The sequence below is a fragment of the Natrix helvetica genome (genome assembly GCF_964273705.1).
Source record: "Natrix helvetica genome assembly, chromosome: 3".
NCBI classification, from domain to species: Eukaryota; Metazoa; Chordata; class Lepidosauria; order Squamata; family Natricidae; genus Natrix; species Natrix helvetica.
Window position 1 is genome coordinate 139,396,904 of NC_138549.1, and position 24,369 is coordinate 139,421,272.

The 24,369-nt window shown below is 41.6% G+C and overlaps 1 protein-coding gene across 2 annotated transcripts in view; it reads left to right on the plus strand.

The window, feature by feature from the left end:
* Positions 1-7,253: 7,253 nt before the first annotated feature.
* LGR6 (leucine rich repeat containing G protein-coupled receptor 6) overlaps positions 7,254-24,369 on the plus strand; it is a 143,353-nt gene continuing 126,237 nt past the window's right edge. For both annotated transcript variants that reach the window (XM_081948344.1, XM_081948345.1), the window contains exon 1: positions 7,254-7,576. In XM_081948344.1, coding sequence (XP_081804470.1) covers positions 7,350-7,576 — 227 coding nt within the window. In that variant the 5' untranslated portion in view covers positions 7,254-7,349. The remainder of the gene's footprint in view (positions 7,577-24,369) is intronic.

Below are 24,369 nucleotides of genomic sequence, written 5' to 3' on the forward strand. Positions count from 1 at the left end.
AGAAAAGGTCACGGAGGTGCCCAGGAAGAAGATTAAATGTTTCAGCAGCAAAGAAGTTAATCCTTTGAAATCAATAAAAGGTCAGTACATAGTCAATTAACTGCAGCAGGCTATAGCGAGTATCTCACCATGAATACACAGTTAGTGAGTTGGGACAAGGAAGATGGGATGGGCTTTTCCCCTCCCCACTGAGGAGAGAATCGGTTGAGAGCTGAATGCTGCAGGTCTGAAGTAAGCACCAGATGGAGCCCAAGTGGGTGGATAGCTCATCTATTCCCCTTTCTCTTGTCTTTCTGACACCCTCTTCCTTTCTTAAACTGGAAGAAGGACTGAGAGCTTTTTATTGTATGCAGCATTTAAATTTCTCTGCCGTCGGTTCTAGAGTTGCAAGTTACCCACATATGCCCTCTCTTGTGAATTGGGTTCACAGTCTGGGGGTGCTATTAGATGCAGCTTGATCAATGTACTTTTGTGGTTCAAAGCACCAACTGAATTTTATAAGCAAGTTATAGCCCTTTGGGTAGTGCACTGAGGTGACACTCTACCACAGAGGTGTCAAACTACCATGTTTCCCCAAAAATAAGACTTCCCTGGATAATAAGCCCCATTGGGCTTTTCAGCGCATGCGCTAAAATAAGCCCTCCCCCAAAATAAGCCCTCCCCCAAAATATTGCAACACAGCAGCAGCCACGAGGTGACCACATTTGCCTCCTCCTGCACCTCAAAAAATAATAAGACCTCCCCGAAAATAAGGCCAAGTGCTTATTTCAGAGGTCAAAAGAAAATAAGACCCTGTCTTATTTTCGGGGAAACGCGGTAGAAGCCCACGGGCCGGATGTGACACACACAGGCCATTCCCATCCCAGCTCCATGAAGGGGCAAAACGTTGTGATACGTCACATGATGGCAACGTGACACTGTGAATTTGACACCTGTGCTCTACCACTTTCTACATGTAGTTGCCATTAAAGGCCACTTGGAAAGCATGGTTCAAAATGTAATGATGAGACTGCTTAGCCCAAGAATATAGATGCAGAGAGGTCAAACTGGATGGGTAATGTACAGGCCACGCCCACCCCAGTTCTACAAATGGGGAAAATGTCACGAAATGTCACTTGATGGCAATGTGATGCCGTGAGTTTGACACCTGTGATATACAGCATTTCTTGCCATTTTCACAGCAGTTACATGAAATCCTATAGTCTTCATTTTTATAAAGAATGGGACAGTTTTCAATGTATAGTCTTTAAATATTTTTCTGTCAGGCCTGACATAGTTACCATTTGTATTCCAATAGTCCACTTTCAGCCATATTCACTGTAATCTTAATTGTCCAATGAATGCTTCCTTCCCAAATAGCTTTGTTAACTTCTCCATCTGATTTCCTTTATTTAAGACGGTTGCAAATTTTCCTACTTTGAGCCCATGCAAAGTTAATCAGTGCATTTCTAAAGTTTTCATGGTACTTTGATTTTCTTTTTCCATCCCATTAAATTAAGAAAGGATTTAGCCCATTCCATATTTTGTAATGTAAAGTAAGGAATATTACTTGCTTTCAATAATTATATCTATGGCAAACTTAAAGGAGATTTGAAATGCTACTTCCTAGTTCTGTTTGTTTTAGCATTCATCCATGTCTGTGCATGCTTTATTGCCTATTGTGATTTGATATATTCTTTTTGAAAGCCATTATGAGAAACATATTGGCTGGAAACAAAGGTAGCCTAGGTACATTGTATGAATGGCTAATTCTTCTACAGACTATGATTACCCAGTTTTCCAAAGTTGAATAAATATAATTTTTAATGATTGTCCAACAATGTAGGGTGCATTTTCTATACTCTATCTATACTTTATCTATACTTCATTTTTTTCTTCACAGTTATAAAATTCATGGAAAGTTAGTATAATTGTTGTGGTATCAAACTGATATAATGTATTGTGGACAATGTCTACCACCGTCTGAAACAAATTCCTTGGACTGTGCAGTCCATAAAATACCAAGAAACATATAGACTGCAACTCAAGATCTGCTTAATAATGGTTTATTCTATCAATCACAATTGTCAGGGTTCAAATTCACGTTAACCTATAAAGTATTCATTAATGCAATGGTTCCTCCCAAAGGCCACATTATGCCTTAGACAAGGTTTGAATCCAGTTATAGATAGATCTTCCACCTTTTTCCCCCTGTATATCACTAATCACACTATATGCATATCAGCCTTTACACATCTCAAGGAACAATGAGCTATGGTATCTTGATATAGTCATGAAAATCCTAGTAGCAGAATTTTTATAAAGAATATTAAATATACTTGAATATGGCAACACAGCTCAACCAGGAGCCAGACCTAACTCAAATGAACAGAGGGATACTACTAATGCAGCTTTCTCCAACATGGCATCTCCAGGCTACCTGAAGGTTGCATGGCTGGGGAAGATTGTTCTAGAGCAGGAGTGTTAAACTTGTGTCATCACTACGGCCTTATGTGATGTATCGGGACTTTTTCCCCTTTCGCTAAACCGGGCGTGGAGTTGGCCAGCCCATGATGCATCTGGTCCCAAGGCTATGACAGACCTCTTCTAGAGATAAAAACTACTACTATCCAGTGACGTGCGGTGAGGTTTATGACTGGTGAGGCACTGACACAGTGCTGGGTTTCAAATATTTTTAGACTTGTGGACTTCAACTCCCAGAATTCCACAGCCAGGCATGCTCAGTTCCAATTTAAAGCGACAGCATTTGTTTTTCTCCTTTGCTCCTTCTTTCTTTTTCTTTTTCTTCTCCTTCCCCTCCTTCCTCCCTCTCTCTCAAACACACACACACACACACACACACACAAGTTGGATTGGACTATCTCTCCTACCCCTTCCCTCTCTCACTCACTCTCAAACAAACCCCCCCACACACAAAAGTTGGATTGGATATCTTTTCCAGTGGCTTGAAAGCAGCTCCTCTGCCATCCCCCCCACCATTCCCCTGCTGCCTTTCCAAAACACCTCCACCATTGCAAATACAGCCTGCTGTCTGGGTGGGAAATGCCTGGAACACAATAAAGCCCACCCACCACCTCCTGCTGGCAGGCTGGGGTGAGAGGAGAGGCAGAGAAGCCGGAGGGGAGCCGAGCCGAGCCTTCCAAAAGAAAGAGGCTGGGGGGAAGTGTGTGTACTACAGCATGGCTCTTTGCCTGGCTTCCTGCCTCCTCCTGTGGTCTCCTCAGTGCTCGCTTGTGCTCTCCCTCCCCAAGTGTAGTTTGATTGCAGGCGGAGCCACGTTGCCTTTTCAAACTTGTAATCAGTGAAGCTGGGCTAGATTTTTATATAGTTTTATCCAGCTGTGTGTGTGAGAGAGAGAAATGAATGGGGGCCTGGGGAGGAAGTCACTACACTTGGGGAGGGAGAGCACCAGTGAGGTTAAGCAGAGTCATCCATGGTGAGGCAGCAACTAGCTCAGCTTTTTCCTTTTACTTTTTTTTTTTTCATGATGAGAGTGGTGAGGCTGTGCCTCACTTGCCTCACCTGACTGCACGTCACTGCTACTATCAAATGGTAACCTTGTTATTTTCTCTTCAGAGATGCATTAATGTACTAACTCTCAGTTTCTAATTGGTAGAAATAAGTTTTTCATTCAGCTTGTGTTACAGCAATTGATTTTATCATAATTTTGTTTTATCAGGATTTTAATTTTATTAATGCTATTTTTATTTTACTGGATACATTTTACTTTGATTGTCAGGTTAAAAACCAGGGTCTAAGATCTATAGGATTTGGCCCACTACAAGTAGAATAAATGAATAAATAAATCCAATGAATAAATGACACCCTAGGCCAGTGATGGCTAAACCTTTTGTCCGAAAGCCGAAAACGCATGCGCACGCCCAAACTCATAATACAATGTTTGTGTGACTCCCCCATGCCCTGCCCCCCTGTGCAGGCACATGTGACGCCCCCCATGCTCGCCTTGACCCCTGTGCATGCACACATGACCCCCGTGTGCTCTCCCATCCCCCGCATATGCACGTGCAAACCCCTGTGCCCCATTTTGGCCCTAGCAGGCCTCTTGAGACCCAAAAGAGGGGAGCGGGGAGCATCACCTGCACTCCCCTGCCTCCTGCGCTTCTCCGTGCATGCCTACGCTGTTACAAGTATTATAACTGCCTTGTATGCAGCTTTATTCCTCTCTAACATTCATCTCCATTGTTCAGTGATACACTTCCTGCCTCTCTAGGATTTACCTTTATCTGCTCCTGGGAAGCACATCCTGTTCCTGTTGAATGTATATAGTTATATTCTCAATGGCTTGTATAATGTTTTAACTGCATTTTAATCAAACAACATACACTGCAGAGACCTGAAAATCAGCTGGCTGGCAGGAAGCACGGTGGAGCTCAACTGGGGCGACGGCTCTGTGTGCCACCTGTAGCATGCGTGCCCTAGGCTTGCTTTCTTCTGTTTTGTCTGCTGCCATTAACTTTATGCTCATAAAGATAAAACCAATTTAACTGATTCTAGATCTAAAACTATGAGAATTGTATCTAAATAATAGGTGGCTAAGTAAATAAGTTTGATTCTGTTGGAATCTGCTTTGGATAATTTGTCCAAAAGTTCAAATAATGTCCTAGTCAAATTCCTTTATTTCACCTTTCTTTAATCTGACATTTATTCTGGAAAAAAACAGTCTATGTGGTTGCTAACTGACTTGATAGCATAATCTTCATAATCTGCATCCTTCAGGCATCAACCAGTAGGAGCTTGTGGTAGTAGATATGCAATGGATCAGATGTTACTCATCCCCAGAATTATGTCTTGAGTGATAGGAATTATGAAAAAACAATGCAAATTGGACTTCCCAGTAACAGGTACACAAAACCACATTGCCTGCAAAAAAAGACCAGTGACTATAAGGACAAGACTCTTTTTGGTCTTACTTGAGCAGACTAAAGGTGCCTGTCTGGAAAACAACAAGCAAGTGTGAGCTACTTCTGATTCTCTCCAGCAAATTCTTCAGTCTTGCAAACTCCAGCCATTGCAATAGCCCTACATACTGTAAGCCCTAGTAAGGGCACATGGGCAAAACAAATTCGAACATCTCTGGGGACCTATATAATGCACTGCACATTTGTGATAGGGATCAGCATGTACATTGAACCTGTTTACATGTGTTACTACTAGTCAGAAAGAAATAGTACCAGTGAGAACAGACTGCATAGGCTCAAATGCTCTTTCCAACTCAATGATTTGACAATTCAGTGATACTAAATAGGTTTGAATGGGGTAAGCAAAGTTGCAGGTGTTTATTTGATCAACAACTCAATGTATGAGGAAAAAAGAATATCAAGAATAAAAAAGTGAAGCATTGGAAGTAACTTCTGTGAAAAGCATGCAAATAAATCTCTTGGCTGCGTTGCCTTTGTTACTTTGCTGACTGGACTTTTCCAGCCATTATGTGTTTATGTTTTTCTTTCTGTTGAGAGAGGCTGTATTACTTTTTGCCAAGCTGAATCTCTGCTTAGTATGTCTCTTTAAGTCTCAGTATGCTTTTAAATTAAATTTTCCAGGCACACCCGCCACTGGATTGTCTCTTCCCTGGAGGAAGAGCCTAAAAAGGACTAAATTGACTGTCTAGGAATCTTTACATTAAATTACAATAGTAAAATTAGGATTACTTCCAATGGGCCAATGTAACAATCTAAAACTCAGCATGGGGAGCCTTCTGACAGTTTCTACTAAAACTCTGGGTCGAAAAATCTTCTAACAATCATTGAAGAACATAACTCACCCTGAATGCAAGCAGACAAGCAGATCTCTGTAGAATAGTGGGCAGGAGGAAAAGGACACCAAGCCAAAAGTCCTTGTAACAGAATGGGCCTTAGGACAGGGGCCTTCAACCTTGGCAACTTTAAGCCTGGTGGAAGACCACCAGGCTTAAAGTTGCCATGGTTGGAGAGCCCGGACTTAGGTCAGGGGTCAGCAACCCGTGGCTCTTTTTTTATTTATTTATTTAATTAGATTTCTAGACCGCCCCCTCTCCCCGAAGGGACTCGGGGTGGTGTACAGGTATAAATTTAAAAAACCATACAAACAACAGTATACATAGCTAAAATTAGATTAAATAGCCCCTGTACGAATTTATAAAAATTAAAAACTTAGACCATAAAACCAATCATAAAAATTTAAAAATAAAACTGAGGTGGGAAAGCTGGAATTAGGCCAGGCCGGCTAGCTGAAACAGGTGGGTTTTGAGTTTCTGACGGAAGGAGCGGAGGTCCGTAGTCATTCTAATGTCAGGGTCATTCCAGAGGGTCGGGCCCATCACAGAGAAGGCCCTTCCCCTAGGCGTCGCCCGCTGGCACAGCCTAGTGGACGGCACCAGGAGGAGTCCCTCTCTGTGTGAGCGAATCGGCCGTAGGGATGTATGGAGCTGCATGTGGCTCTTTCATCCCTCGGCTGTGGCTCCCTGTCACTCAAAATATGCACCACAACTGCCAATGTGCAACACCTGCCGCCATGCGATTTATTGAGCTTTTAAACCCCCATTAAGCCAATCAGAGATAAATCCAAGAAAAGCAAAGTTTCAGAAGAAAACAGAACATTTAAGTCAGGGGTGTCCAAACTTGAGAACTTTAAGACTTGTGGACTTCAACTCCCAGAATTCCCCAGCCAGCATGGCTGGCTGGGGAATTCTGGGAGTTGAAGTCCACAAGTCTTAAAGTTCCCAAGTTTGGACACCCCTGATTTAAATCAACTACAGATGCTAGTTTTGTGGCCGCTCAGGAAATAGTCAGGCCCAGGAAGGGTTTTTGGCTCCCGGTGTTTTCTTTTCTGTGGGAAACGGGTCCAAATGGCTCTTTGAGTGTTTAAGGTTGCCGACTCCTGCCTTAGGACAACGCCTAGAACTGATGCTATACTTTCCTCAGAAAGAGTTCATTCGTTCGTTCGTTCATTCATTCATCCCCCCCTTTCCCTCCTCCCTCTCCCTCTCCCTCCCCCTCCCCCCCTTTCTTCCCGTGTTCTTGTGAGCCTCAGTGCAAAGCCATTGCTGCGCTCGTGGCAGGTCTCTTCTCCGCGTCTTCCCTTTGAATGAAATGCCTGCTCGAGGGAGGCAAAGAGGGATCGAGGCGCGCGGTCTCTAACTCCTCCCCGCGAGTCTTTACCTCCCAGCCCAGCCCAGCCCAGCCCCGCGTGAAACCCAATAACCGCGACCATCCAGCCATGCCTCCCCTTCCCGGCGGCGCGGGGGAAGACGAGCACAGGAGCTTCGGAAGGTGCAGCCGGCCGCGGTAGCAGTTTTGGAGTCTTCCTGCGCACCGCTCGGGCAGAGGGGAGACGGCCAAGCGGCGCCCAGCATGCTGGCTGCGGGAGGTCCGCTCGCCGCCTGGCTGGACAGCCTCTTGCCTTGCTGTCTCGTCCTGGCGCTCTCCGGCACTCTGGCATCGGCGCAGCCGCCGGGGGTCGCGGTCCTCTGCCCGCCGCTCTGCCACTGCGAGGAGGACGGCATCGCGCTCTCCGCCGACTGCTCCGAACTAGCGCTCGCCTCCGTGCCCAGCGGCCTCAGCCCCTTAACTGCCTACCTGTAAGCACAGACCTGTCAGGCGCTTCGCTTTGCTTTTCCCGGGGAGGGGACGGGAAGGGGGGAGGGTGGCGGGGGGGAGGGAGATGCCTGCCTGCCGGCCGTCAAATCTAAGAGCGACTCTAACCGTATCCCAAAAGAAACGGAGAAGCGTCTCTTGCTCTCTCTCTGTCTCCTTTCTTATCTCTCTCTCCTTTCTCTCTCTTTTCTTCTCTCTCTCTCCTCTCTCTCCTTCTTCTCTCTCTTCTCTCTCTCTCTTCTCTCTTTCCTCTCTCTCCTCTCCTCTCTCCTCTCTCTCCTTCTCTCTCTTTTTCTTCTCTTTTCTCTCTCCTCTCTCCCCTCTCCTCTCTCCTTTCTTCTCTCTCTCTCTCCTTTCTTCTCTCTCTCCTTTCTCTCTCCTCTCTTTCTCTCTCTCTCTTGGTCCTGAGCAAAGCCTGTTTAGAATGCGATGTTCTGCTTGCATTACTTCTTGATTGCTACGGATCAGCGGAAACAGAACTTGTTTGCAGGGCAGATTCTGGCTGTTTAAGAGTATATTTATCTTGAGTAATTAGGAAAAACTGCGACGGGGGGATCCCATCTCTCTCTCTCTCTCTCTTCCGTAGTTCTCAAATCAAGGGGCCAGGATCATTTGGGGATTTGCAGACTCGGGGAGAGTCAACATCCAGCTTGTCCCCCGCGGCTTGGAAACTGAAGGGTGGGGGAAAGGAGCAAGCTCTTCTGGTCCGGTGAAACCGAACCACGGCAGAGGGGAAGCTTTTGAAGTTTCGCTTCCACTGGTACTAGCCACGTCTATTCTGTTCTTTGGAAAGTTGTCTGCTCGTCTATCTGTAGCACAGCGGAATGAGCGTGTAGCAAAACTGGGCAATCCTTGCCTCCCCTGCGTGCGTCGTGGCTGTTTGCTCCAAGCGGCGCTTTCGCTTTGAAATCAGACGGTCGCCCGCTTATGAAAGAGATTTTGCATATTTAGGCAGAGAAGGCTTAGCTAAACTTCCCTGCGCTGACGAAGGGAGTGAAAGAAGCTGGCTTTGTTTTTAAGAAATCCTACAAAGAGACAATGAAAAAAAAAAATCTGGGAAAGGCTGTCCGGAAATCTGTGGAAAAGATTTTGTGGGATACCTGGCAAAGAGAGTTCCTGTCTGTTCCTTTACGACCAGTCAGCATTCTGAGAGTTGAAGTCCACACACCTCAAAAGTTGCCAAATGTGGAAAAACAGGGCGCTAAATAATCCGTACTGTAAGCAACACTGCCTAGAGGTCAGGTCAAAAAGTTGGTGGGAGCCTTGCCTTTGGGTCTTGCTGCATTTCTGACTTCTTTGTGGGACAACACTCACACTTGGTATCTCCTGCCAGGCCAGTTTTTCTCCTTCAAGAGGAATATACTTATAGCCATTTCAAGAAGAAAAGTGGATTCTGTTAAAACTCAGGAGGTAATGCAGTTGTCTTATCTCCCAGATTTTGGCTTTGGCTATTGGGAGAAAGAGGCATTCAAGAAGGAAATTTTTTTAGATAATTGAGGATTTGATCTATGATGCAAGATATTTAACATCATGAGCTATAAATAACCAAGATATTGCCTTGGTTGCCTAAAGTTATACATCCAGAGTCCTTCTGCAAAAAAAAAAAAAAAACATGAATTAGTGAAAATCTTTGACTTCAGTAATTACCGTAAGCCTTAGTGGGAGACTGAAAGAATCGAATTTATCAAGTCAAAGTAAGTTCTCATACTAGTCAACCTAGTGACTCCATAAGCAATCTTTTTAAACAACTGAGGTCAGCCCTGTGCTCCAAAATATTATTTCCTATATATAGCACTTTCCATGGCTGGGAGACTCTCCCCTTTAAAATGCAACTTTTCCAGTCCATGGCATTAGTTTTGCACAATACATGTGAACAACTGATTTCTACAAAACACACTTGGGAATCTAATGAAGTGTAATAAGGATGGCCTAATTTGCAGCTCACCGTGCAGCATTACATGGTGCAAATGTTAAAATGCTATTAAGGGACCCAGTCCACCACTTAATTCATCCAAATCTGCCTTGTCTTCAAGACTTTGCCAGAAAAATTTTCCCTTCAGTTTCCCCAAGGCCAGCCCTAGAGACACCCTGATCAAGGCTCCTGTTTACTTACAGAAGTAATTTACTTACAGAAACTCCTGCTTATACTTTTGTGCAATTACTTTACAAGTCTTTGAGCTACAGCAGCAGCAAAGGTTGTTGATGGCGCTTTCCCTCTCCCTTGTACTGCCTGGTTTGACTTCCTATGGCTGAAAGTGCTAGCAGGGCTAAAAGCTAGGCTGCAAATCAGCACCCCTTTTAAGGCCAGCGACAAATGCTCTATTTATTTGGTGCTGAACTAGCCCTGGGTTTGACACAGTGATTTCAGCCACAAGGTCAACACAACCGGTCTCTCATCTCAAAGCTGGAATGCGTACTGTACATATGAACTCTGTGAGGAAGACTCTTCGTCTTTCAGGCACGAGAACAAGAATATAAAAGGGGTACCAAAGGTCCTTTTGAGCTGTAGCTTTGAATTTGGAATTAGGCTACATTAGGAAGAAAGGTGGACGTGTATTTAATATCTTTCAAGGAAAAGGTATTTGAGAAACTTTAGAGTAGAGAAATGAAGCTTTTTGAAGAAAAAGCTTAAATACCTCCCTCTCTTTTTAATTCTGCCTTGACACATCTTTGCGTTTGTGGTTTGTTAACATGTGCATTCTTGCACTTATTAATATATCCTGGGTAATTTGATCCTTAGTAGTCATCGTTCTATTGAGATTGCCAGATCCCATAGGATAAACTTCTACAATCAGGAGCTTTTCAGGGATTTTTGACTACAACTCCCATCTTTGGCATAGCTGACTGAAAATCGAGCACTGCTCCAATGCAAGCAGCAGATTCAAGGAATCTACTAAAAAAGCTTATTCTGGCTATGGAAGCTCAAAGATCATGTCTGGGTGTTAAAAGGACAATGTCTTGGGCAGTAGGCATTTTTTGCTCCAACTAGGAAATTCTGAATTTAGGGCATCTTCAAATATTAATTGCTTTCAATTGATCTGTGTCACTTTTTATGAGCAAGCTTATGAGTACATCTAAAGGTCTGATATAAATACAAGAATTTTAGGCTAGATCTGGGAGTTAAAAAAAACCTGGACAAACCACTTCTAAATGTTTGCCAAGAAAATGACATTGACTTCTCTATGTAGTTACCTAGAAGTCAAGCTAAGCTCAAAGGAGTCTTTAATCACCTTGTAACTCTTCTAGGAACATCCCTCTAGGATACAATAATTCAGTTTCAGCATGTGGTGGCGCCATTGATAGTTCTTTATGAAAATCAACCTTACACTGTAAAATATAGTCTCCAAAATGCATCCTTAAATGAAGAGTTCCTCCAACTTTTTAATTTCTGAATAACAATTCCTTTTAAAACTTTTCCTTTGCATCAGGTCTCCTGCAAAATCTCTAAATGACAAATGGAATCATTTCGGTAAATGAATTGTATTAGGAAAATATTTAATATAGAATAGCAAAAATAACTCGATCTCCCACATCACTGCTTAAAAATCTTTTGATCATGGTTGCATTCACACAAATAACTTAACCTGAGTTTATTCATATCAATTTCCTGGCTTGCAAAACACATTAAACCATGCATTAGCAATATGAATTGGATTCACACAACATACCAGGCAAAATCTGGTTTTGCAACCCTACACCTGCAAATACATATATTTTTGTGGAAAATAGATAGGGTATTTTTTTATCCAAAAGTAAAAGAAGTGAGTTTAGTTACATTAGTTTTATTGCCAGGACTGAAACTCTTCCAGTGTGATATAATAAAGCAGTAAAGAAGCCATTATCTATTGAATACAGTAGCTTAAGAGAAAAGGAATCCTTTAGAACTTGATTAAATAGTTATTTTTTAAAATAGAGTTATCTACAGTCACTAAGTGTTTTATTCTGCCATGGCTGATTTCAACCCAGTCCAGCTACCTGCACACTTTAGATTATAATTTTCAATACATAGCTATCAGACAAAGGTGGTAATATAAGATTGAATCAACATATTCATCTAAGGACAGGTTCACAGCATCTCATTCCTTCAGTTTTTTTGTATTAATCCTTAATCCAGGTAGGCCTCCTTGAATGAAAGACTATTAGATTTAAGATATTTTAGGAATGTAGGCATGACTTGGGAAGTGAAAAAATATATACTTGGAAGGAGGAAGTAACAAACTACTCCTGAAGAGCAAGATTGTCTCATAAGTGACCCTATGTTGCTTTTTTTCCATCCCAGTTCAGCTATTTGGTGTGTTGTGTTGTAATATTGATTGTAGCAGTAAATAGCAATCTCTCTAGTTATCTCAGCTTTGCTCTCTCTTCTCCGCTGCTGAACTTGTGCAAGCTGAAATTCAAGTCAGTAGATGTTCACTGAGTTTCCCCTTCTCTTCAACATTCTTCACCCATCTTTGGAATTTCACACCCCGTGTATGAATTTGAAATTCAAGTGCCATCTTTCCCAACTCTTCTAAATTTCTTGCTGAATGCAAACAGGATAGCCAGTGAAAAGTTGTACAATCTGTACCTTATCCCAGGCAAAAAACTGTCTTTGGTTAACTTAGTCCAGGGGTGTCCAAACTTGAGAACTTTAAGACTTGTGGACTTTAACTCCCAGAATTCCCCAGCCAGCCATGCTGGCTGGGGAATTCTGGGAATTGAAGTCCACAAGTCTTAAAGTTCTCAAGTTTGGACACCCCTGACTTAGTCTATCTTTTCATTCTTCTGCATACTGAGGAAAAGGTGTTAGAATTTAGTATTTGAAATTACCAAAAAGCTTTTATCTCCAGTGCTAGCATTAGAATATGGGGGACACTGGATTATAACTGTATTCATTCAAAAGAAGATGTAGAAATGTTCTTGCTACATTCAAGAAATTGCTTACTGGTTGGGTTGAGGCAGAAGTGGAAAATCTGAGACATTGTAGATACTTGTGAAATACAACTCCCAACAGGCCTGGCCAATGATTGGAGTTCCTCAATCTTAAATAGAGTCCAAATGATGTGAGAGTTTAGGACAGTTACATCTGTTGTAAAAATTTCCTCTGAATTTCAACTGTTTTGCTTAATTCAGTCCATTCACAGACTTTGTTTTTCTTGCAACATGATTTTGAATGTTTCTTTAGTAAAATACTTCTTACTACTAACAACTTGAGTTTTCTGTATATACTTAAGAAGGATCCAACTCTGTATGTCATGGAAAACACAGAATGTATAATATTGGTGTTATTCCCACACAGAGGTTTCTAAATAAAGTATCAAACTGGGCATTTAGGCTATTAACAAAGTTGGTGGCGAAATATATTGCCCTAATGAGTGCACTAAGGAATACACAAAAATACACAAAGTCCTAAGGAGTTTCAATTTTATAATTTTTGCCTGCTCAACTTCATCTTCCAAAGATCTTATGTCTTCAAGTTATTTATTTTGCAGCATAGCAGTTCATGAATCTGCTTTCATTTGCATGCTGGTGGACAGTGGATGTAATTATGCCTTCTGCTGAAACAGGTTGTACTGAGATATTTTTATTAGCCAGAAAGCAAATGCTGCAAAAGAGAATGATATTTGTAGAGAGAACAAGTATTACTTATATTAGTTATGTACTAATCATGACAGATTTTACATTCTGAAATCCAAATTAAGCATTCTTGTTCATCTTACATTCAAATTTAGAACAGGGAGATTAAGAAGAGATTCTCCAGCAAGGGAGATTCCAATTTCCAATTCAAAAATCTCAAAATAAAAAAGGCTCTATTCTCCATCACATTCTGCTCCAAACCAGATAGCAGAATATATACAGAGGCTGTACTTGTGGCACCTGGTCCTAAACCATTTATTAAAACCAGTACCATGAATCCACAAGTGGATCAGAACTGGTGAAGGTGCTGTAAAGCTACTAGTATGTATGCCATACACTAGTTTCCATACATTAGATACTGTCATTTTTATATTGTCTGTGGCTTTTGGACTCTCTTCAAACAACCTCTTGGAGTGTATCATGCAAGAATCTTGGAAGAATAAGTAAAATATAAATCTTTGCTTTATTTTTGTTTATCAAATTTGTATGGTGGCCTATATCACAAAAAGCAATTCTGAGTCTCATACAATAATATGTTAAGTCAATATATAAGGACAATCATTATTAACATTATAAAGTAATCATAGAGGGACTCTGGACAATATACAATTAAATACTAACAAATATAATATTAACCACAGTCATTGACCCATCTTGGAATTTTCACAGTCCCTGGAGATCCCCAGTTCTGGTGGCATAGCCAGATCTTGAGGACTTCCTGAACATTAGCACAAATGGAACACTTCAGGAGGCTGAGGGAGAAGAACTTTTCATAAGATAGGCACCATGGTATAGAAGACACATTTTCTGGCACCCACCAGTTGGAACCTGTACTATGTCTTCTCTACCACATCTTATGGGACAGGCAACTACATTTAGGGAGAAGCAGTCTCTTGGATAACCCAATCCCATGTCATGAGGGCGTCTAAAGCACTTTGAATTGGACTTGGAAGCAAAATGGCAATCAATGCAGCTTATGGAGCACTGTGCCACTTTAGTAGCACATATGCCTGGTTGCTACATCCTGCATCAGTTGAAGCTTGCAGATACCTTTCAAGAGCAACCTAGGATTCCTAATGAAAAGAAGAAGAAATTCCATTCTATATTCATGCCTTGAAGAATGACGATCAAGTAGGCTTGCTAAAATTATTGGATTCTTAAGTGTAATACTTGTATATGCAGGATTATATGAATGAAGTCAATTGGTCCTACAACACCATGATTAATATTTAGAAATATTTAAGACAACACTAAACCTCCAAGCCATCCTATGAAAGAAAATCACATGCACCATGATGATACAATGGAATTAAACCTAATAATGCTAAAGCTGGCAATTTAATGTCTTATGGAAATATGGAAAAAGTAAAACATGAGATAAGTCATTCCAGATGCCATATTGCATTTTGTCTCTGGCAACTGAGGAAATTGAAAAGCCAATTGATTGGTTTGTTTATAGCAAAATATTGCCGTAATTATACAGCTATGCAATGTTACATGCACATGTTTGCAAGAAAATGAAAATGTCCTTATGATCATGTGTGTAAATTCATGCACTCAGTCTTTTTCAACCTTGATGCCCACCAAGTGCATAGATTTCAGTTTCCACAATTGTTAGCCCTGGCCAAGCTGACCAGAAGAGTCTGAGAATTGACATGTCTGAATTAGAGAAGATGGAATGAGCTACATAGAATCAGAAGCTGCAGAATCTAATGATGAGCACAAGATCATGTTGTTTGAATGCATTTTATTTTTGTACTCTTTTGTATTTCTATAGACTTACAGCCAGATTCACACATTGTTCTAAACCATAATGGGGATGGCTTGTTATGGCTTCGCCATGTGTTCTACGAATACTGTCAACAATCCAGTCAAATTGTATGGTCAACAAATTATAATTAAGGCACAATATGAGCGAGCACCATTTTTGCACAAATAGTCACTGCTAGCCACTTGGTTCCATTTTCATTCTTACTCAGTTTTTAGCTTTGCTTTCCTACCTCTTCTTAATTGTCAGCAGTATTGTATAATCAGATTCTACAAGACCTACCTACTAATCATATTCTTTGGAGTTTTCATTCTAAAGATGACTTGTACCCCAGCAAGCTTCAGTTCTCTCTCAGCCTCCTACTCTTGGACAGTTGATGCCATCCAAACTATATAAGAACTGTCTCTCCTGCCTAAACATCAAAAAATAGAAATAATAATATACTATTAATTATATGGCATAATTATGGTATAATATAATTAACACTTAATTCTATTCCAACAGAATCATTGTAGGGATTATAAGAAGATAAGCAAAGCAATTTAAGCATTCAGAACTGCTGTTGAAGTGCCAACTAATATTATAAATTAAAATGAATTAAACAGCTAAATTTACTGCAGGGATGAGCCTTTTCATGGATCTTAACCACTTATGATGCTATTGTTAAAAGCCATAATGTCAGCAAGATGGAACGGTTTGTAATTTTTCTCAGCAGGAAGTTTCCCATTTAGGGAAATTCATCTGATCCCTGCAAATGAAGACTATCCCTTACAATACAAAGATGAGGAAACTGTATATCTCCAGCTGTCACTGAATATCAATTCCAGCTGTCCGTGTTAGCATGATCCATAATGGGGCATTCTGGGAGCTGTAGTCTTGCAATATCTGGAAGCTTCTGAGGTGGGTCTACAAGACCAGCACATTATAATGGCGTTGATGAAAAACACTACAATGGATAAGCTTACCCAAACATTAAACCACACAAAAAGACTCTGCTGCTCTTTTCCCATGGCCTCTTGTCATTGCACCAAAGCAATATTTCCAGGGAATTCAAGAGAAAATGGAATAGCAAAAGAGAAATAAGCCATGCCTCCTCCTCCTCCTCCTCCTCCTCCTCCTCCTCCTCCTCCTCCTCCTCCTCCTCCTCCTCCTCCTCCTCCTCCTCCTCCTCCTCCTCCTCCTCCTCCTCCTCCTCCTGGAGAAGCAATTGATAAATCTGCCAGGAGAGTGCAAGAATTGAGCTCATACTTTTAAATCTGTATGTTAGGAGATCTAACTAGTGATTATGGGAATTTAGGACTTTCTTTGAACAGCCTTTTTTTAAAAAAAAATAATGATAATCTGGCAGAGCTGGGATTGCCAAAGGGTGAATGAGGGGAGCATAGGGCAGCTATGTCACATACGTCAATTCCTTTTTTTGCTGCACCTGCTAAGGTTCAGGAACCAAGCAAAGAGAACGACGAGAGCTTCATATTTCCAAACACGCTTAAGATTAGAAACGTTTCTTTGTGGCTTCTCTTTCAGCTCATTGTATGCCTTTTTTTGATGACTGGCAAGCAATAATGAACACTCAAATAAAAACAAATTCTATTTTATTAAGGGTGGACAGTAGCTTGTAAGCAGATATCTAGTATCAGACAAGGACAGTACTTTACTGAGCAGCTTCCCACACCCAACGTGGCAATGTGCTTTGAGGATACTTCCTCTTTTTCAAACTGTGTTGGGTTGCTATTTCCAATATCTCCAGAAAGTATGATCCATACCAGTTAGGAACTGCAAAGAACTGCAGTTCAACCCTCTAGTCCACATTTTAGAAAGGATGTTATCTTAGGGAAAGATGCAAGTGGTAGGAACCAGTGAATAAATACTATCTACAAGTTGTAGCTAAGAGCAAAAATGTTGCTATGATGGTAGCATGATCCATGTAGCACACAGATGGTGTCAAACAAAAGGAAGGGACAAGGGAACAATTGAGAAATAATGGGTGGGACGGGAGTGTCAAATTCTTCTTTGCCTTTAGTTTCCCTCCTGAAATGCCTCTTCATATTTGTTTTGCTTCCAGTATGATTTACTTCCAGTTTTGGAGTCTGGCCAAGGATTTGATGGTACATACCAAAATAGTTTCAGCTTCATATGCCATGCAGCTTAAAAACAGCTGGTGACTAACATGGGCAGGATGAAGATAAATACAACAAAGGCATATAGAGGGAGCAAGAAAAGTCCTAGAAACTACCTAGCATAAGATGCCAATGCCCCAAGTAGTTGCCCCTGTTTTGGGAGGATGACAACTGAAGTAGAAGGGTATGTAAAAAGTAAGGAAAACTTTTTCAGAATGCTGCCATCCTTGATATTGAATGAGCATCAACATGGTTGCAAAATCCTTTAAATCAGTATTTCTCAGGCTTAGCATTTTTAAGTTTCACAGACTTCATCTCCCAGAATTCTCCAGACAGTGCTGAAACATTGATCTAGATTGCAAATATTCTAAGGCAATGGTGAAATTCAATTTTTTTTACTACTAGTTCTGTGGGCGTGGCTTGGTGGGTGTGGCGGGGGAAGGATATTGCAAAATCTCCATTCCCACCCCACTCTGGGGCCAGCCAGAGGTGGTATTTGCTGCTTCTCTGAACTACTCAAAATTTCCGCTACCAGTTCTCCAGAACCTAGAACGACCTGCTGAATTTCACCCCTGTTCTAAGAATGGCATGATTTGGATTTTGAGTGGCATGATTTTGATTCAATGGCAGAAGAAGAATCAGCAGAAAAATAAGATGGGGTGTCATCAGGCTTTTTCTTTTTAATTTTTCTTTCATTGAAGAAACAAAACTTCAAAGCGAAAGATTCCACGCTTTTAAAAAATGTAAACAAAGTCATAAAAGCAAACAAGCATACTTTCTGATTTTAGATTCTTCCCCCTCCCCCCGCCATTTGAGGAAAATGAAAATGCATTTATTTAAATTTGAAAAAGATTCCCCACGGTTGGCGTAGCCTCTTTTGAAAGGACTCACTTGCATAATCCGAATACCATTCCCAAACAACCATCCTGAGGAGTAATTTAGTAATCTGGATCTATTTATAAAATTAACTATTACAAATGAAATGAAACTCAGCCTCAAAGACAGATTCGTAAGGACATCTCTGTGCTTCTAGGGGTACTGAAAACTATGAATTATTAGCCTGTTTGCCATGGAACAGGAGCTGTTTCCGAATGGCATTATACGCTTTTTCTGCCGAGCATTTCAAGAAGGATTTAAAGCTACACACAAAACTGTGTTGGTTGCCTTTCCTCCCACCACCTTCCAAGTACTGTATGGAGGGTAGCAGTCTAGCATAGGCTTCAATGGAGAAGTTTCCCCTCATAAAAGGACCCCCTTTTTCAGGGGAAAATGAGTCAGCCACACCTGTATTTGTGGGAGCCATTCCTGGAACCTCTTGGCTCCCGCCGGAGGTCCCACTACAAAGGCACCCTAGGGAGACAAAATAGTTTCCAACCGAAAACGTCCCCCCAGGGAGGCAATTAATAACATTCTCTGTGTTCAAAGGGAAGGCGAGGCCCAGGCACGGAGGCATCTTGTCAGGACCCGGCCTGCTGCAAACAAGAGAACCACAACGGAGAGGAAATGCTTTCTCTTGAGGGGGATGGGCATGGGACCGGGAGATGGAAGCTGCAAAGAATATGCCACAATTTCTGCCCCTGGGGCCCTGCAGGGTCCTCTACCCAAGGGGAGATTCCCGTGATAAAAAGGAAAGCTCTAGTGAATGGCCTTAGGACCTACGATATACAGTGGCCTCACTGCTCTTTTCTTTAAAATATCTGTACAAAGACAGTAAAGTTATATCTTTATTTGGGGGGTCAACCGGTAAACAAATACCTCTATTTGGGTAAATCAGGGATCAGCAACCTGTGGCTCTGGGGCCGCATGTGGCTCTTTCATCCGTCTGCTGCAGCTCCCTGTTGCCAGTCAGTACCTTTACCTTTATTTCGATTTTTATACCGCCCCCTCTCCCCAAAGGTACTACAATGTTGAGAGGAGCTTCCGATTTGGGGGGGGGAGGGGGAAGCAGGGTGTGCCAGGAGGAGACTCTATGGCAAGGGGCAGGTTTTCCGATCAGCTCCACAATTGATAAGGCTTTCAGTTAGGACAGGTAGAGGAAAAAGGATGTTGCGCTAGGAGGAGACTCTATGGTGGGGAAACAGGACTTCCGGTCGGCTCTAGAATTGAACAGGGGACTTCCGGTTAGGACCTTTGTGGCTCTTTGAGTGTTAAAGGTGCCGACACCTGGGCTAAGTGCATGGAACTGGATTGATCAGAACTCTTCTTCAGGCTAGGCTAGGTGATAAAAAAGAAGGAAACATGAGGAGAGAGAAATGAAGAAGCCAGGACATCCTTGGAAAAATCCTTAATTTTGCAGGCTTATTTTACTGATTAAGGCTGCCATCTCATATCTAGTTCCCAAATGGCACTGAACCTAGCAGAAACCCAGATCTGATAGGAATGCAATTCAAATGTTCATGTCTCTCAATTGAATATTACTTATTACCAACTAGAGCTTCATGATACGTTGGGTTCCCCTATGTATGTAGTCAAGTAGGGTGAGGTGGGATTCCCCCCCCCCTGTAACATAAAACCTTAGGTAGCATTTTGATTGTACTCAAAACTTCCTTGTGATTTTTGGTTGATTCACTATCTCTCTGTAAGTTGTTATGAAGAAAACATTTAGTATTTGGCCAAAGAATTAAGCCCTCAGTTTCAAAGCCTTGTATTTGTGAAGGGACTTTAGAGAGAGAATTAAAACTAGTAACAAATATGTGTTGAAAAAGAAGAATGAAGAGTTCTGTGCAGACTTACAAGGAAATAATCCCTTGCCAAATTCAAAGAGGGTTAATTTCCATGAAGGCTGCTTTTGCTGGCCATTCCCATTCTGAAAATTAAACAATACTGATTCTTATGACAAAAGGGAATATAGGAAGGCAGGCAAGAAACAATAGACAGAGTGCTGCAGTCAGAACTACCCATTTCTACAGGGTGAATGGCAGATAGTTAGTGATATGCTAAACAGGGAAGCAAGAAATCTAGAGCAATCAATCAAGCACTTTTGATTGACAGCAGCATTCAGGGTAACTCAGAAAAACAGAGGCGGAGCAGGGTAGGGATCAGGCCAATAATTGCAGGCCAATAGAGTTTTCTGTTGTTTCAGGATGGGGGAAGGACACTTCAACTGTGGAGAAGAAAAATCTGTAATAACATTCTATGCAAAACCACTACCGGATCGTTAATACATTTGTTACTCTGTTCACTCATATCCAATGGTGATTATTTATTTTTTGTCTATTAAATTAAAAATAACCGAAACAGTGCCATGCTCTTTGAATATAAGTGCCTTTCAGGAAATATTTCATGTCTGCAAGCATTATACAAAAAGGAGATGTGGCCACGTTAATCTTCTGGCGGTCTGGCCATCATGGATGATCTTTGACCAAGCTAAAACCAGGTTTTTCACCCTTGCTTCCTACCAATTTTGAATTTAGCGCCCCCTGACTAAACAGGAAGACTGGCAGGAACACTTGTCTCACCCCACTTCCTGACTTCTGAAATTAAGGCAACTATTATTGTTTCTATCTCATTCTCCTTAGACATGGTCAGCTTAGAACATATTTCCTTTTCAAGGATATTAGATGGACACAATTCACACAACATTCGGAATCTTCCTCATAGAAGAGAAAAGCTAATACACTATTGTCAGTTTCATCCAGTATTTGAGGGGCTGCCACAAAGAAGAGGGGGTCAAATTATTCTCCAAAGGATAGGACAAGAACAATGGCTAGAAACTAATTAAAAAGAGAAGCAACCTGGAATTAAGGAGAAACTTCCTAACAATGAGAACAATTAACCAGAGGAACAGCTTGCCATCAGAAGTTGTGGATGCTTCATCACTGAAGGTTTTTAAGAAGAGGCTGGACAGTCACTTGTCTGAAATGGTATGGGTTCTCCTGCTTGACCAAGGGGCTGGACTAGAAGATCTCCAAGGTCCCTTTCAGCTCTATTCTACTCTGATTCTGATCCCTTCTCACTCTATCTGGATTATATGGTATCCAGGAGGAGTTTCAAAGACTGGCAAATAGAATAGTTTGGATCCATCCCAGCTTTGTTCCCCAGCTTCAAATGGTACAACAATAAATCATGACTAAAGCTATTGTGAAAAGTTCCTGGTTGCAAAAAAGCTGAACATGTTCCCACTATATATCTGCTGTCAGAAGATAAATTAAATCAAATGACACCCGCGCCTCTAGACACACTATTTACATGGATACAAAGTATTTCAGACCTAAAGCAAAGGGTGCTTTGGAATGGGTGTGACATGTACTGCATATTCCAAACTCTGGATACCTCCTTAAAGTAGCTGTGCCTTTTCTCTAGACTCCCATAGCAGTTATGCAATCCCAGGAAAATAGACTGTTGAATTAAGGAGGTGCTGACATTGTGTTAATGCCTGCTCCAAAACACTTCTTGCACCATGTTGAAACTTTTCCTAGGATCATGGAGTTATTGAGCAAACTCGGGAAAATATGCCAAATATTAAAGGGAGCACTGTGCACATCCATGCTCATCCAAAGCAAATTTGGAGAGATGGATCTGAAGTATCCCACATCTTAAAGTGAAGGCAAAAATGTCAATTGTAATTGGGTCTCCAATGCTAAATGAGAGGGTTATTTTTTTTAAAAAAAATAAAACTTTGTGGACTTCTCTCTCCAAAACTGCTGTTTGTTTTAAATAGTAAAATGGAAAGATATTGTATGAACAAGAACAAAAATAAAAGAAATATTGGTAGTACTGTAAATAAATAAATAAATAAATAAATTAGGTGTTATAATGTAAGTTACAGGAAAGGAAAGAAGAGGATTCAAGATTGGGATATATTTTTTCCCATCCACTAATCAATTATTCTGTTCAGCTGTAAAAAGTTGAAGGTTAACATTGAGCTCTTGGTTTTATAAAAAGAATCTAACACCAAAGTGGCATGAAAATATAGAACAGGTGGTATATTAAATTAGCTAACTTTGGCAGCCAGTGTGAACATTCCTGAACCAAACCATTTTTAGTTGTCTAAGAATAACAAATAATAAATAATAATAATAAATTTAAATTTATTAGCCGCTCCCTTTCCAGACAGGACTCGGGGCGGCGTACAATGGAGTGTATAAAACATAAAACAAGTATACAAACACATAAACATACATATATACAGGACATACATGCACGGAGGAGGTAACAAATTACATCACATTGGACAATTAAAAGTCACCATTAAAATACCCCAATTGTAAAAACACAATTTAAATTTAAAAATTTAAAAGAACTGTCAGGAGGAGTAAGAAAAATTTACGGTTGAGCCAGGCCAGATAATTGAAAGAGGTGGGTCTTCAACTGTACACGGAAGGAGCGGAGATCGGAAGTAGTCCTGATGTCACGGGGGAGGTCATTCCATAGGGCTGGGCCCATCACAGAGAAGGCTCTGCTCCTGGGTGTCGCCCCCCGACACTGTTTGGCGGACGGCACCCGAAGAAGTCCCTCTCTGTGTGAGCGGATTGGTCGTAGGAATGTATGGGGCAGGATGCGATCCTGCATGTAACTAGGTCCTGTGCCATGAAGCGCTTTAAAGATCATAATCAAAACCTTGAAACGCACTCGGAAGACTACAGGAAGCCAGTGCAGCTCGCGCAGGAGAGGTGTTACAGGGGAGTATCTAGTCCTCCCCATAATCACCCGCGCGGCCGCGTTCTGGACCAACTGCAGTCTCCGAGTGCATCTCAAGGGAAGCCCCATGTAGAGAGCATTGCAGTAGTCCAGGCGAGACGTCACTAGCGCATGGGTGACTGTGCGTAGGGCATCCCGGTCCAATAAGGGGCGCAATTGGCGCATCAGGCGAACCTGATGGAACGCCCCCCTTGCCACGGCTGTTACATGGTCATCCATGGACAGCCGGGCATCTAGGAGGACGCCCAAATTGCGCACCTGTTCCATGGGGGCCAGTTGCACGCCCCCAATGGCCAGAGATGGAAGCAACTGGTTGAACCGGGAGGCCGGAAGCCACAGCCACTCCGTCTTGGAAGGGTTGAGTTTTAGTCGGTTGTCATCCATCCAGACCCGTACGGCCTCCAAACACCGGGACAAAGACAAAGTATTACAGGTAAATAAATATCTGTATTGATCCATTTTTCTGTAGATCAGGGCTGCTAAACTTTTCCTGGGCCACACTTTGTTTTTGAATATCATGGAAATAATGGGCAAAACTTACAGACTTTCCATTTGATCTAATTAAAAATTGGTAATACGGTAACTTTAAAAAAATCATGCTAAAAATGCAATTTGGCAAAACTTTGCTGTTCTTGGGGTGTAATAACCAAGGTCTTTAAAGATCCAATGTGGTTTTGGGAGCTGGGACTGTGTAAATGACAGGATTCTCAAACAGTTTCAATATATTAGACATTGATCATTGGAACAGAGTGCTATAGTTCAAGCTCAGTGGAGGGGAACTAAGAATAATACTGTGTACTTGGTTCTCGGAGGAAATACAGCAGACAAAATATAGCAGATTATTCTCTGCAAGGTTTCTGTAACTTCCCAATTTCTATTTGCCAGTTCTCATTTTCCAACCTTAGGTGGATTCAGGATATTGCAGCTGACATCCCAATTTGTGTCACTGATCATATCCTTCTCTCAATCCAGAAGCCGGGCATCCTGAGAACTGAGGAGATGGTAATTAATGTTGGCTTTCTTTCCTGATAATCAACAGGGCATGTGGCACTACAAAGACTTTGCCACTCAGTTTAAATGAATTTCCCTTCATCTTACTCTGCATTCATATCCTATTAGTCCTGGAAGTCTTAAGCTGAAACAGGCACTGGGCATGGCTCTCACCCAGTTATGACAGCATCAGTGTTGATTGAGTCAGACTCCATAAGCATTGCAAAGCCTTGGAGGAACCAAGCTCAGGTTTCACTCCAGCGCCCATATTGGACTGATATGCAATGATTTGGAATTAAGTTTTTCTTTCAGTTTCTGTGGCACAGTGTCTGAAACTTAGATGGCATTTTTATGTCTCTTTACAGTAAGCTTCCAAGTCCTATGAAGGCTATATGATTTTGGGCAGTGACCTCATGGAACTTTGGCTTCCAGATCAGTGGCTTACTCGCAGAGCTGAGAATGAAAGTATAGAAAAGTCAGTTTGCCTAGTTCTCATTGTGCTGGCAAACAGATAAGGACTAGTTCTGCTCACTTTGTTCTTAAATAATTTTCCTATGCACTGTTGAAGTCTGCCATACTCCACTGTAGATGTGGTTCTCAAAATGTAGGTACAGAATTTTTCCATACAATTTTCCTATATAATTAA